The following is a 15,390-nucleotide window of genomic DNA, read 5'->3' as shown; positions in this document are numbered from 1 at the left end:
AGGCATGTCATATTTGATATAGATATTTTAAGGTAGCGTATAGGTTTAGTTCAGGCTCTGTTGAATTTGACCAAATGGTCCAACAAGACAAGGAATGACTTGAAGTGAACATACTTCCACGTAATTGGTGTACAATGTGCAGATTAGATTTGCATCATTTGTTTAGATCTTCTGTTCCTACGACTTTGGACATATGGTTATCAAAGAGAAATCAGATGTAGTGGAGATAATCAATGATATGATACTATTGAAATACACAAGATGATGTCTCAAATTTGAAAATGAAAAATGTTCACTCTCCTTGGTCAGTGAATTCATAATCGAAAGTAAAGATTTTCCGACTCCATAATGTGATGATTATTCTTGCCACAGTTAACAAACTCATTTTGTGGAGAGGTTCCATGATTGTTCTTTTTATACTCGGAGAGAAAAAAGGAAGAAGAAAAAGATGGAGAAAAAATACTTTCATTTTTTGACCTTATTGTGCTAAGAAAGCCTTTAATAATCCCCTATTGAGCTCTATTAACTAAGTTGGGTAGGGCCCGAACCAGATAAGAGTTCAATATTTGTTAGCAGAAGGAATGGCCCAGCCCAAGCTTACACAACATGTAGATCAGAATACAAGATAGATACCAAGAAAGATGACGTCAAGTAGTATTGTGAATAGGCAACATGCTGCTAGGCTTCAATCCATATCTCCCTCATTGGAATATATGTGCATATCTCCCTCATTCGAATATATGTGCATATCTCCCTCATTCGAATATATGTGCATCGAAACAATTTACGAAGTTTAGCTCAGTGGTTAGAGCATCAACTACCTATGTACGAAGTCATGAGTTCGAGTCACTATGAGAGCAGGAGTGAAACCCTTTGATCATCTTTTTAAATAAAAGAGAAGAAAAAAAAAATGTGCATCGAAACAATTTATTGAGTAGTTCTATGTGTCACGAGGACAAGATATTTGTTAAAATATCTTTAAAAAAAAAAAAATTATTTTGACACATAATTTTATTTTCATCAAATGAGAAAAATATAAAATATTAAAGTAAAGTATTCGATGATGAATTGCTTCAAATAAACTAAAGTAAACGCGCGCAATAGAAAAAAGATATTATATATCGGCCACAGTTTTTGCCAAAGAAGATATTGGAGAGAAGAGTCATCTGATTGATGAATAATCTTCAAGCCCACCTCAGGCTCTCTAAAGTACAATTTTCTTCCTAATTAAGCCATTATCATAGTTGAGATCCTACCTTGAATCCCACTTTCTGATCATGGACGCATGACGTGAGGGAAGCTGCAGCAATAGCTCTGTATATCATTTCAGAAAGGCATTGAATTTTAAAAAAGATATCAAACACCACCAACCCGAATCATGACCATTACTACCTGAGCTTACCTGCCCATCTGCATATGGATTAACTTCATAGTAATGAAGAATAAGTGTCTAGCTAGTACATCTTCGTTGTAAACAAAAGCCTTTCTCACAACAACCAAAGAGCCAAACCCCAAACCCTTCAGCTTCATCAGACCATTTATATTCCACTCAGTTCAGATATGTGGTTCAAAAGCACGTACAGATCGATCCACTAAAAATTCCGGCAGGCTGGTGATCTAGTCGAATTGGTGACTTTGGTTTTTCTTTGATCTATAGCTCTTTACCTTATCATCATTCGTTCTCAAATTCCTTCATTTACCAGGCCCAATTCTTTTCTTGAATTCATATCTATCATGCAACTCTTGCCGGCCTTGTTTTGTTTTCATCTAGCATTACTAGCTCATCATAAAAAAAAAAACAAACTCTCTCTGCTGTGGACCGTTGATCTCGGCCCAGCGAGGCAAATTCACCAAGGTTGATCAGGTGGAGGTTTGGTTACAGAGGTTGAAACATGGAAGCAATTTCTTCAGTGAGCTGATCGACACTCCATTCACTGTGCATCTCCCCAACTTATCACTCTCCGTCGGATGTCTTTACTTGACTTCCATAAACCCTGAGAATTAATCCTCTTCCATCTTCAAGCATTGAGTTAGATGAGAATAAATGCAACTTATTTCAGGGCGCTGAACGATCGACTAGCTATGACGACGACTTCGTAGAGGCACTGTTAGGAGTGATATACATATTTGCATATAAATTACTGGGATTGATCCCTTTTGCGTTTGTAATTGTTCACGTACGCGTTGGCTTTGTGTCGGTTACTAGGCTAGATAGCACCCTGCTTTCTCATTGTAGTAATTTGATTTACTGGAAAACTACATATGTGAATGCTGTATTGATATGTCGCATATACATTAACGAAGATGATTATCTTTCAAATCTTGAATTTCTTTGGATTATGGAGAAATGGGAAACAAGTTTCACGATCTTGGAAAATTATAACTCAAATCATAAAAGCTAGTTTAACTGGCCAAATATATGTTGAAGCTTACTTCATTCTGATAATTAAAATGATCTCCCTACCACTGATATATATATGTATCTCAATCCTACATTCTATATCCTAAAGGCCAATTCTTGGTTTGATACTTTGATCAATGATCATACATATCCATCCTAGACAGATTGAATCAATTGGATTGGTCTAATCCAAGATGCATTCAGTCAGCTAGGTTTAGGTTCACTGGGTGCTTCACTAGGTGGCATGGAATAACCTGCTTGGTTTTTATGCACATCAGCACATGCATATACATATATAGTTGCTTCACTAGGTGAGAAGTAGTCCATTAGTGTAATCGTGTATTGAAGTAGTCAAGTGAGTCTTGTGACTTCAATACTTCTCCATTTCCCTGTAAATGAATATGCACCATGTTGCTAGGGTTTTAGTTCAATATTCCCCTCACTCGAAAGTCGAATATATGTGCATGATAACAAATTATTGTCATATTGTGTAGCTTATTATGATTTTGTTCTTTGCTTTAATGCTACCATGACTATATGGTTGCTAAAATACTTGATAATACATGAAAAGAGGAAGTGTCTAACAACTTATCACAAAGAATATAAGATAATGATAAATAGGCAAATAAAATTACTCAGACCATAAAATTCATCTCGCCCTTAGCAAGAAAATATCACACGTCCGCCACAGTTTGGCATAAGGGGAGGATATACATGATGAATCAATTGATTGAAATCTTGAAGTCTCTGGATCTCTAATTAAATTGTTTTTTTACTTCTTCATTAATTAAGCCCTTGCTATAGTTGGGAACATAGCTAGAATCCACTCATGGTAAGGTTGTTTCAATCTAGAATTTCTCTTTCATAGATATACTCATATACATGAGTACTGAAGCTGCAGATCACCATCAATTCAAAAATGGTACTGATTAATTGCATTGAATTTTAACACATCAATCAAACTCCACCAACCCGATTGACAACTATTACGTACTGATACTAAAACAACCTCATCTGCCCATCTGCATGCATGTACGTCCACTTTGAAGTTACGAGAAGTGAAGTGTACAGCTAGTACATTTTTTTTTAATTTTTTTTTTTAATAAACAAGACCAAATAACCAGAGTGACAAACCCAAACCTTTCAGCTTTTCAGGTCATATAGGTCTTATATATTGATCCTTAGAATGATTTAGTTGTCTCCGCATAATGAGAATCTTTTCTTTTAAGATCTAAACAAGCCCATATCCATAATGTGAGAAAAAAAAAAGTTATGACAATGTATTCAACAAATTGTCTATAAAGAAACTAAATCATGCAATAATAACTCGTTAGGGTATGAGAATTAGGTTGTCTGAGTTCAAACTTGTGTTTTTACCTTACCTTATCTCACTCTCGAGAAAATCATACGTCCAACACGGTTCTTGTCAAAGAAAATATAGGGTAAGGATTAACATGCATGATGAATTAATTGATGAATAATCATCAAGCCTCTCGGTCTCTAATTGATTTTTTTTCCTTCCTAGTTAAGCCCTAAATGCAGTTGGGATCCTACATTCTAAATCCCAAATGGCAATTCTGGATTTGAGACTTCGACTTCGATCATATATATCCATCCTAGAACATTTTGGTTGTCTCTGCATCATGAGAATATTTTATAGATCTAAACAAGATTAAATCCATATGATCAATGATTCAATGAGAACAAGTAAATGACCAAATGCCTTGTGTCACGCCCCGAATTTTGAATAACACATTCAAAATCCGAAACATGAATTAAACAACTTAAACAAATAAACGTTCTGAATTCTTTTCTCAGAAACAACTCCACCACTTACACAAAATTTCCAAATCGGTAAACTTCGAGTTAATTATTACAATTCCCTCTTACAAAGTAAAATTGTAAAACTCTAAACGAGCATAACGAACCTCACAACATAAAATCAGAGTATCACAAGCAGCTACTCTACACAGCTCGATCACCTTCCTGATTCTCCTGTCCTGTAGGATTACCCGCTACACCGTTTGAATAGTGTACCGGGAATTGCAACAACACAAAACCCGGTAAGCTTTTTGCAAAGCTCGTATGAGTAAACAAGAAAGAACTGTTGATTTATTAAATTACAATTCAAGTAAAATTCAACAGTATTACGTCTGCAAAGAGACATCAAACCACTCATGGAAAACCACAAGGAATACATTTTCACAATCCTCAAATCACAATACACCACACTGGTCCTGCAAACACCCAACCCACATAACACCACTCTGGTCCATCCCAATAACACGTTAGAGCTCTAACTGCCTCGTTACCTCTGACACCTTGGCCTAGGGTCAAGCAACGGCAAAAATACTTCGGTTAACACTATAACCGTCGCGCTTTGGACATCCCCGTCCTCAGCACCATATACTTCGGTTAATAATAAACCGTCGCGCTTTGGACATCCCCGTCCTCAGCACACAACTTCGGTTAATAATAAACCGTCGCACCTTGGACATCCCCGTCCTCAGCACACAAACACTCCGGTTATCCTTAACCGTCGAACTTCGGACACCTCATCCTCAGAACCTTACATTCTCTAACTCTATACATCCTCCAATGTAAATCATGAATATTAACAAGAACTCATCAATCATGTTCATCACATATAAATATGGTAAGTCACATGTCAATTCATAATAATTTAATCATCCCAATTTCCACACTCTTCAATGTCACACCATTCACATATAATCACGTAAATATATATATACGTAATTATCCGCTCAGGGATAATCACTAATACCAACTATAGTTCACATGCAATAAAACCGAGAAATTCATTTGTATCGTAAAAATCATTTTACTTACCCATGGACCGTAGTTGATCAAGTCCATATGATTTTAAAACAAATATTTATTCCATAAATATTTTCACGCAATTACGACAAAATAAGGTAATTAAATTTATTCGGTTCGTAATATGAACCACGTGAGGTTTACTCACCTCTAATTCCCGCTGCGTCTTCTAAAAGCCAAATATAAATAATACTGGTTGGCGACCACGAAAACGAGTTCCTTCATCTAGCCGTAGCTCGCAACATTGCCCTGTACACAATTATATTTCCGTAAACGGCAATCCGATAAAATAAATACGAACCTAAACGAAACCCGAAAATCCCTATCTCCATTACTTCTCAAATTCCACCCAAATCTTACATCTAATACCAATTCGTTATCTTAAAGGTTCCAAGTCAGAACCAAGAGATATCCGACGGTCGGATTCTCGTAAATCGATAATCGAAACCCTAATTCCCAGAAATTCATAATCAATTGAAAACTTCTCCAATTCCAACTAAATTGACATATTCAACCTCTACAAAAATTATAGGATTTAACTAGCTAAAAAAAAAAACATAATATAATCACTGCTCATACACCGCACTATTCATGCGACAAACACTGTTCATGTGGCGGCCAACACCTCCTCTGGCCACCAAATTTCATCCACAGCATCATCTCAACATTTCCAATCACTTTCTCAACTGTGACAAAGTCAGAAAATACCTTGAAGTAGCCGAACAATTAAGCACTCCGATGTACAGTGAAATTTTCCAATTATGCTTTCTTCCTCCATGCTTCGATCTGGGTTATGAGACTTGGCGAGCATGAAGAGCGGCTTAAGGCGCTTCTAATGGACCTGGGTTTATGACTGGAGGTGGCCGGAAATCGGCGTTGACTAATTTGCTACAGTAAAAATGTTGGCTTCGATCTCCACATTTCCGGCCAAATCGTCGTAAACAACTCCCACATGCATGATAAGGAGGAAGAGACGAGTCTATCGATGCTCGCAGCTCGCCATTTGGTGGTCTAGAGGTGGTGAAAGAGGAGGTTGCAGAAGAGAGAAAGAGAGAGTTGCAGAAGAGAGAAACTGAGAGAGCACGGGGGAAGGAGAGAGAAAAGAAAGAAAAGTTACCTGACTACAGTAACATTTCAAATTTATACCAATCTACCAAAAACAGTAACTTTCATCTTTCGCTTATAACTTTCGCATACGAACTCCGATTTTTACGTACCACATATGCACGCACTCGGTTTAATGTCCTCTACAACTTTCATGAATGAAGTTTTCCCAAATTCCCAATGTATAAAAAGTCACTTTTTGAGACCCCCTAAATAACGTTCGTTTTTCGAAAATTAATCGTTCGAACTAATTCCACAATTCCTCCGAGCCTCATACTCGCTCCCACTATCGTGAAATCATTTCTAAAAATCCACAGAATTTAATTTGGATTTTTCGGGGTATTACACCTTGCGAGTTATAATTACATTGTTCTCTTTGAGATTCCATCACCCAATTTCAGTGATTCCCATTCTAATATATAAATAGTTAAATACCGGCCATAAACTTCAAACAATTTTTCACACAGCTTGGCTCTTTTCTAGAGTCTTGGGCCTTTTTTCCCAGAACTTGAAGTGCAGAGCCCTCAGCTCCAGCATCTTCTCAACCTCTTCAATTGGAAGCCCCTTGGTTTCTGGGACGAAAATGAGGACAAAAATCAAGGCTGCAAAGGAAATGATCCCGAATATCAGGAATGTCCAAGAAGTTCCAATTGCCTGAGTCAGAGATAGGAAGGACTGTGCAACAATGAGGTTTGAAATCCAGTTGGCTGTAGCTGCTATTCCTCCACACACGCCGCAATACCTTAAAGGATAGATCTCTGAGTTGACAATCCATGGCACAGCGCCCATTCCCGGAGAAAAGAATGTGATGTAGAGGGCCAGGCCAATTAGTGCAAGCCAACCATACTTGCTTGGACATCCGATCCCCTTGTATACCACAACCTGTCTTCTCCATGGCAACTGTCCTTTGTTGTATCATTTGAGATCAAACAAGCTCCCGGAAGTAGCTGCAACAATAGCAATGATAACAATGAGGATGAATTCGAGCACAGCAAGAAAAAACAACAAACAAGGAAAGTTTGCAGCTATTCCTGGAACAGATAGGAATAAGGTTGTCTGAGTTCAAACTTGTGTTTTTACCTTATCAGCCTTCGAAGCACAGAACCCACAGTCCGGAGATGAAGACTTCAAACACTTCATGCAGTCCCAAGCTGCAGAGTTTCCGGCTGAACTATAATCTGGACAGGTGTAGCTTGTGAAATGAGATGTTTCAATTGGGCTTATGAGAGGCGAATGAGAAGTAGTCTCATGGAAAACTGTTGATAAAAGACCAAGTGCAATAATAACTCCAAGCAAACTGATGATTAGAAGCTTCTTCCTCCCAGTTCTGTCAATGAAGTATATGCTCACAATGGAGCCGGATGCATTGAGACTAGCAGTTACAAGTGAGAGAAGCAGCGCCGTTTGATTTGATGCAAAGCCTGCCAACTGAACTATGGTGGGACTGTAATACATCACCGTATTTATTCCCACAAACTGCTGGAAGAATTGAAGGCCAGCACCAGCCATTAGTCCTCTTCGCACCGTTTTCGTTCTCAAAAGTTCAACAATGCTAATTTTCTGGGAAGACCCTACTTGATGAAGCTCAGTTTCTAATGACTCCTTCAATGCTTGGATTTCTATTTCAACCTCATCAGCTGAGTATAATTTCCTCAGTATGGTTTTTGCTTCTTCTTCCCTCCCCTTTTGTGAGAAAGACAAGTAATCAATATCCCAAAACCCAAGTATATAAGATTGTTCAAGCATTTGACATCAAGTTTTTCAATATGACTATAGCCTTTATACTAAATACTTGATATGAAGTGCTTGAACAATGCATATATACATGATCTTAAAACTTCGAACACTACAACAAAACTGGTCTTTTACGACACACAATGTATACCGTAAAAGACAACTTTACGGCACATAGAAGCGAGTCGTAAAAGACCATGTCGTAAAAAACAAATTTCTCTTGTGGCACATAAAATGTGAGCCGTAAAAAATATTTTTTGTGCATCGTAAAATACTCTTTTGTGCGCCGTGAAAGATGTTTTACAACTTTAATTGCGTGTCGTAAAAGACCATTTTGCGTGTCGTAAAAGATGTCTTCATTCACTTTTCTAATAGGCAATACTTTCAATTAAACCCTTTCATTCAAGCATAGTAAACAAAAGCATTCATGTAGTAAATTTTATCAATTATATAACTTCATATTACAAAATCATAGTATAATTAAACTGGTTTTCAAATAAAACATGCTAGCTAGATCATCCTTGCTCTATAATGTTCTACTCACAACCTCAAGGTTTGAGCATGGAAGAAAAACCTTGCTTAAGGAGAAGGGTACAAGTCCTGATGTCCTCACTTCCACCACCTGGATCATTTTCTACAGAAGCAACCTACACACACGGGCAAAAGAACCAAACAAAAAAAAAATGCTTACATGAGTACCATTGATAAGCAAGCTGCCAAGTAAATAACTCCAACTACATTCATGCATAAAAGTTCATGGCACACTATTCAAGGTCTTTGAACAAACAAAAAATCAAACAAAAACAAACAAGCATCTCAAATTTCAAAAAATTCATTTGATATATATTCTCATCCAAGTGATTCTCACTTATATTAACTTCTCAGCCATCCTAGACATTCCAAAATGAGGCATGCATTTCTTAATTACCAAGAAATGTTCAGCAGACTGCAGAACCATTCAAATGAACTCTAACTTCATGTAACAGATCACAACATATTAACTACTTGATGATAAAGCCATGCATAAAGCTTCATGTAACAATAGAATACTTCAAGGTCTTTTGAAGACAAAAATTTAAACAAAAACAAACAAAAGTAACTGATATCATATTTTCAAAAACTTCATTTGAAAACGTGTAATTGATATCATATTTTCAAAAACTTCATTTGAACAATGCATCTCTGGAATATCAAACCTATAAACCTATAGACAATGCATTTCTGGAATGACAAAACCTAGTTTATTCATCCAGTCAATCTTAGAATATGAATGATATTGATGCCTCAAAAAAGAAGGGAATCTAAGTTTGATCTTTCGTGCAGTGAGATAACTGAAACAAATAGCAAGCCAAATGTAAGCATCTGTAAAATCAACAGGATCCATGAATGTAATCCATTGATACCTTAGAATGTTACTGGACCCATTAACTACAGTTCCCTGCTTTACTAAAGGCTATCAAATTCATTCAAACAGAGAATAACAACATCTCATACTATATTTTCAGGCAGAAATAAACAACAATTTTCAATCAAAAATAAACCCTTGTTCTTATCGCCAATCAACTCCTCGTATATTCTTTTCATCTTCCAGCAAGAAAATAGAACACGAAGCCAAAAAAAAAAAATGAAGATCACAGCTGGGATTATTACTAAAGAGTGGCTGAAAGTTGGACATTAGACATGGAAAAGACAGAAGCAAGATAATCATTCACCTATAGAACATGCTCGATTATATCAAGTCAGATGAAATAGGTTTCAAAGATGACATATAAAGAATCACTGCAAGAGTATTTCTATAAGAGACAAACTGTAAGACTTTCGAAATTAAAATAAACTCTCTTATAGTAAAGAGCTCTGCAGTTAATGACACATCAAACCAATCTCAGATGTTGACACTTGACTATCACAGCACACTCCTAACTTCCTAAGTGATATAATGTAAAGAATTGCACAGCTTTCTGTCTAAACTAACAGCTAGCTTAAAAAGATGGTGGCAATAACATTTAGCAGTTGTCTTACATGCCTGGTATCACTCTGAAGGAAGTCCACCAAAGCCTCTTCCACTAAGAGAATAAGATGCTTGCACGAAAGATTGTCCTTGACAAGAGAAGCCAATTCCTCAACCTGCATTTAGGTAGTCTCGTTATGAGCACTATCAGAGATCAGCTTTATATTAAATCAAGGAGGAAAATGAAAAAGGCATGTGAACAACAGAATCGAAGATAGAAAATCACATACCGTCGGTATATAGCTAACTCGCATTCAGCATCATATGCCGTCTACATTCATCAATGCTAACAGATTTCCCCACAGGATTTTCTATCCTACTGAACAAGGACAAAGAATATAGTCAGGACCATGCAAGATCTATACAACTAAATGCAAAGAGTAGTATTACTAAATGCTATATATATGTAGTAGATCGAGTTAGCCACAAATTCAAACAAAGAAACCAAACTAAGTTTGGAGGTGAGAATAGAAAACAAGGAAACAAAGGAGAAAAAGGAATGTGTCAGGTGTCCTCTAGAGTTCCCTTGACCACTTCATTTATATATCATCAATAATATTTAAGGTATCATATCCATCAAAGCTAGCACACAGAGAATAAACTAGTATATGTAAATATTATTGTTCACTCTAAAACTAACATGAACGACGAAGAGGTTATCGTGATCGTGAACGACAAAAAGATAAACCATAACTCTAAAACTACTAATTTCAATTTAATTCAACTACAGACAGATATGATTACTTAATCTAACTCAAGAAACAAATCCCTTCTCTACACCCAATTGTTCACTTTTATCATGGCTTATCTTCACTCAATAGCAAAACAGTCTCTTACAACTCTCTCAACCTCTCTCTCTATACATTATGAGCTCAACAGATAAATGATTTATGAGCTCAACATATAAATGATTTCGACCAGAAATCAATGTCTCTAACACTACCACTCCAGTACAATTCATATTTTCAATTGCCTAAACCGAAGCAACAGAACTCACAATCCTTTTCCAATTAATAGAACTCAAAATCTAAATATCCAAGTATCCAACCACAATCTCATTTGTACCCCCACACCATTTCACCACCTCTCTCAGAGCCTAAAATTTGATCACAACTACCCCAATCATGCATGCATAATCAAAAAAATCCAAACAAGCACGAGCTAGAAAGAAGCAAACACAGTGAAAAAGATAACCATTGTGTGAGTGAAACTGTGAAAGATGCCTTTGTAATGTGCACTATTCAGTAAACGAATAACGAAATCCATGAACTTGATTAGAGTTTCAGTGAAAAATTAGGTTACAGAACCACAAGTAAGCTTCAGAATTGGGGAGAGAGGGAGTGAAGCTCAAAAAGCATAACAAGAGAGAAAGAGAGTGAACAATAATATTTAAGGTATATATAAATGAAGTAGTGCAAAGCTGTATGAATGTGAACAACAATATTTAAGGTATCATATCCATCAAAGCTAGCACACAGAGAATAAACTAGTATATGTAAAGCAGAACCAATCAAACTCGGTGACAAATTAAATTAGGGGCATGTGGTTAAATGTGATTCTCAGGCTGCAGACTTATTGAGCTATAAAACAAAAACTAACAAGGCCAGCCAGCTATGGTGGAGCTGTGCGTGGCAGGGCTTTTAGTTGTAAACAACCAACCAGCTGCCAAACCATTTCCATTACCTGAGCAGCAAGAGTTGAGAAAAGTCCAAGTGGTTCTTCCGAGCCCTTCTTTCGTCACAGCAGCAACCGATTTCCCCTGAATACAAAACATTATTAAAATGCTGTGAAAGTCACATACAAACTGTGAAAGTCAGAGAGCAAAATAAATTATCAAACACTCTTTTGCAAATAAATTCTTGTCATCTCTCTCAGGACTTTTATCAAACATATGGTATGCATAACTCACTAACTCAGATTGGCCTGTAACAAAACTCATATTGAAAAGGAGTGCAGGGAATTGTGAACGGGCATACATGAACCTTCCTCCAGAACTCTAACCATTTCCAAACCCAGAAATGCACAACACTCAAAAACAACTTCAACTTCAAAATGAATTTTCAGCTTAAATTTCCTCAATTAACTACAAAATAGAAACAGAAAACCAAAACTCGGAGAGATAACTTGGCCCTCACCTAGTTCTACAATCATTCCACACAATCAAACCCTAATTGAACCACAAAATCAACAAGAAATTCAAAACGAGCTGAATCAACAAAATGCAGGAGAAGAGCTAGTGAGAATTCAAAGCAGGAAATCGAAGATGCAGAGAAGACGTTCGATGAAATTACCGAGAGACTGGTCCTTGAGAACTTGAGCGGGAAATAGATGTGGTTTTGGCGCCAGAACGGTGAAGACGAAGTGAGAGAATATGGCAGCGGAAATTTGAAGAAGAAGTGATTGAAATGATAACGTAACGTAAAGAATTGAAATCAGATCCCTCTTTTTTGTTTTTCTTTTTTCAATAAGAAAAGGTGTAATAGACTTCTATAAAAAAATATAAATAATAAAAAATTGATTCTCATTTACGACATGCTTGAAATGTATGTCGTAAAAGACAAGTGAAAATACTCATTTACGGCACATATATTTGTGCACGCCGTTAATAGATAATTAAATTTACGGCGTACATAAGTTGCACGCTGTAAATGACCTGAATAAACACATTCCGACGGCACACATGATACGTACGCCGTAAATGACAGTCTTTTATGGCGCACGTAAAGTGTGCCGTAAAAGACTGATTTTCCTGTAGTGGAAGACTACAAGTCACTAGGAATACTACTATTACATAATCGCAAGTAACTACTTTATGGAACTAATTAAAAAGACTAAAAGTCACTAAGTTTAAAATAAACAGAAACACCTTTCGGAATAGCCAACGTGGATATTCTGGAAGAAGCAGCATTAGGATGAACTGCAGAAGAGCTGGAATTCCTGCAACACCAAGCATCCACCGCCAAGTCCCCGGGGCCTAAACATAAACATCCACACATAAGACTTCAAGTCCTAAACAAATAGCCACTTAATAAGCATAGGCTCCAAGTAATAACATCATTACTGACCTTGGTGAAACACAAATTGATGAGGTAAGACAGGAACTGCCCACCAGTAATGAGAAACCCATTGGTACTAACAAGGGCACCTCGGATTTTGGCAGGAGACGCTTCCGAGATGTACAAGGGAGCTGTCATTGATGCCATTCCAACACCAAGTCCAACAAAAACACGGCCAACAATGAGAAGAGGTGGGTTAGGAGCTGAGGCCATGATCACAGCACCAATGAAGAATAGGAAATCTGCTATAAGGATTGCACTTCTTCTTCCGATGTTCTAGATAATTCTTGGAAAACCCATGCATGTCTTGATTTTGCTCAAACGATCTGTTATCAAAGACTTCATACGGAAATGTGCTCAATTCCAAGAACATTGTTCTTGCATAATTTGTAAAATATATCTTGATTTTCCAATTCACATAAGGGTGGGCTTGATCTAGTAACAATTATTCATTGGTATATTCCAAGATTTATAGAAAGAGCAGATTATAAATTTATAATCAAAAACTGAATTTAGATATTTTAGAAAGACTCAACCAAAAAAGGATTACTATATTGTTGTAAAAGCTTTCAACTTTGCTCATTACCTTTATATCACCTTGCTGCTATGTGCCATGTGTAGCTCTTATTATCTAAATGCAATCATGTATTAATCATGTTAAGGAGATTTGGTGATGATGGATGAGATTGTAAATTTAACAAATTAGAGGGGCCATTATAGTCTCTTACCTGTAAGACAGTCTCTCTGTCCACAGACTTGAAGTCATCCCTGATGTAAAGAAGAGCTCCTGATATAACTCCTGCATATTTGTCCATTAGAGAGACACAAAGTCAGTACTGAGTCACACTGACACAGTCAAAAGCACACACTGAGTCACTGAGTCATCACCTGTGTCATAGCCAAAGAGGAGGCCACCAATTCCAGCAGAGAAGGCCAGACGAAGAACATATGGGTTCTTCCATGCCAAAGAGAAACAGTCTCTGAAAGCTGATGAATCTGCCTCTACATGTAGTCCTCCCTCCATAAATTACTTCTCAAAAGAAACGAAAACTAAAATAAACAACCAAAGGCTCAACCTTTAGTAATTACTAGTAACAAAAGGGTTTCTGGTCGGTTTAAGAGAAATAGAGGAAGAGAGAACTGAGTTTAGCTTTCCCAAGAAAATGGAAACCGGAGAAGGTGAGTGAGAATTTATGTTTATGGGCGTCTTCTTATTCTTTTTTTTTTTTTTTTTTTTTTTGCTACAGAGTTTGTCAGTGAAATAGATTACTACTACTCCTTTTTTTATAACAGTTTTGCGCACATGTCTCTCTTGGACCTACCTTGTCCGGGCAAAAAGAGCTAACAATTGCTTTTTAACAATGACAATAGCATGCTCTAGATCAATAAGAGATTAAGAAAAAGGAGTGTGTCGGTTTCTATCTTTTCTAGTAACGTGAAAAATGGAAAAGAGGATATATTAAGAAACTTAGCCTTAGAGAGAGTCAGGTAAGACATGGCTACTACTACCAGCTCCATGTGGTGGTTCATAAATGTGTCGATCAATTTTACTGGGTGGACTGGATTCAAACTTCATTATGTGACTCTTGTATTCATATTTTCGTTTCTTGCGAAGTAAATTTGCAATAGAGATATCCGACTACAACATTTTCAAGTACTACTTTTGCACAGCCATTAGCCATATGTTAGGCAATTGTCACATGATATCAAAAGCAAGGTAGGTAGCAAAAAACAAAGCCAGTTCATGAACCACACAGTCTGCTTCAGCCTAATGTTACGTATACTTGCCAGGCAAATCTGCAGGCCCAATTGTCTATATATAGAGCATAGATTGCGACTAAAGGTGGAAATAACCCTTTAAGCACATTAAGGTGTCTAAAAGAGAAGTGTAAACCGATACACATTCCATAGGAGTGTGAATTAACGGGAGAAATCAATTTCCTCACTCTGATTATAAAGTCATTTTTTCAGGCAGGACCGTTATTAGTACTCTATAAGCAAAACTCTTCCATTGTTCTCATCCAACATAGATATATAGGTACATTCAATTTAAATAGACAAAAAATCAATGGAATTGATTATTACGATGTTATAATATTTCCTTTTAGAACCCATACACAAAATCTTATCTAGAGACAAAACTCTATTTCCGCAAAATGTTATAGGAGACGTGTTCGAACACATTCCCTTAGCATTTTGCAAACCCCCTCTCTTGTCCTCGCTTAAGTGTCTTTCACATTTTAACAAAT

At 36.8% G+C, this 15,390-nt stretch overlaps 1 protein-coding gene and 1 long non-coding RNA gene across 2 annotated transcripts; both read right to left on the bottom strand.

The window, feature by feature from the left end:
* Nucleotides 1-4,185: 4,185 nt before the first annotated feature.
* On the bottom strand, nucleotides 4,186-6,356 carry LOC133732955 (uncharacterized). Its single transcript, XR_009857421.1, has 3 exons — nucleotides 5,948-6,356; nucleotides 5,388-5,488; nucleotides 4,186-4,416 (listed from the first exon to the last, which is right to left on the bottom strand). It is a non-coding gene; the product is annotated as an uncharacterized LOC133732955 (long non-coding RNA).
* Nucleotides 6,357-6,657: 301 nt separating this feature from the next.
* LOC133729230 (probable inositol transporter 2) lies at nucleotides 6,658-14,369 on the bottom strand. The gene is given in 7 exon segments (XM_062156721.1): nucleotides 6,658-7,207; nucleotides 7,210-7,290; nucleotides 7,424-8,026; nucleotides 12,952-13,059; nucleotides 13,151-13,480; nucleotides 13,870-13,940; nucleotides 14,030-14,369. Coding segments are annotated over 7 exon segments (1,734 nt in total). The 5' UTR covers nucleotides 14,166-14,369; the 3' UTR covers nucleotides 6,658-6,802.
* Between the last annotated feature and the right edge of the window lie 1,021 nt (nucleotides 14,370-15,390).

This window comes from Rosa rugosa, chromosome 2, assembly GCF_958449725.1.
Source record: "Rosa rugosa chromosome 2, drRosRugo1.1, whole genome shotgun sequence".
Lineage (NCBI taxonomy): Eukaryota > Viridiplantae > Streptophyta > Magnoliopsida > Rosales > Rosaceae > Rosa > Rosa rugosa.
This window is presented reverse-complemented; position numbering and strand designations above follow the sequence as displayed.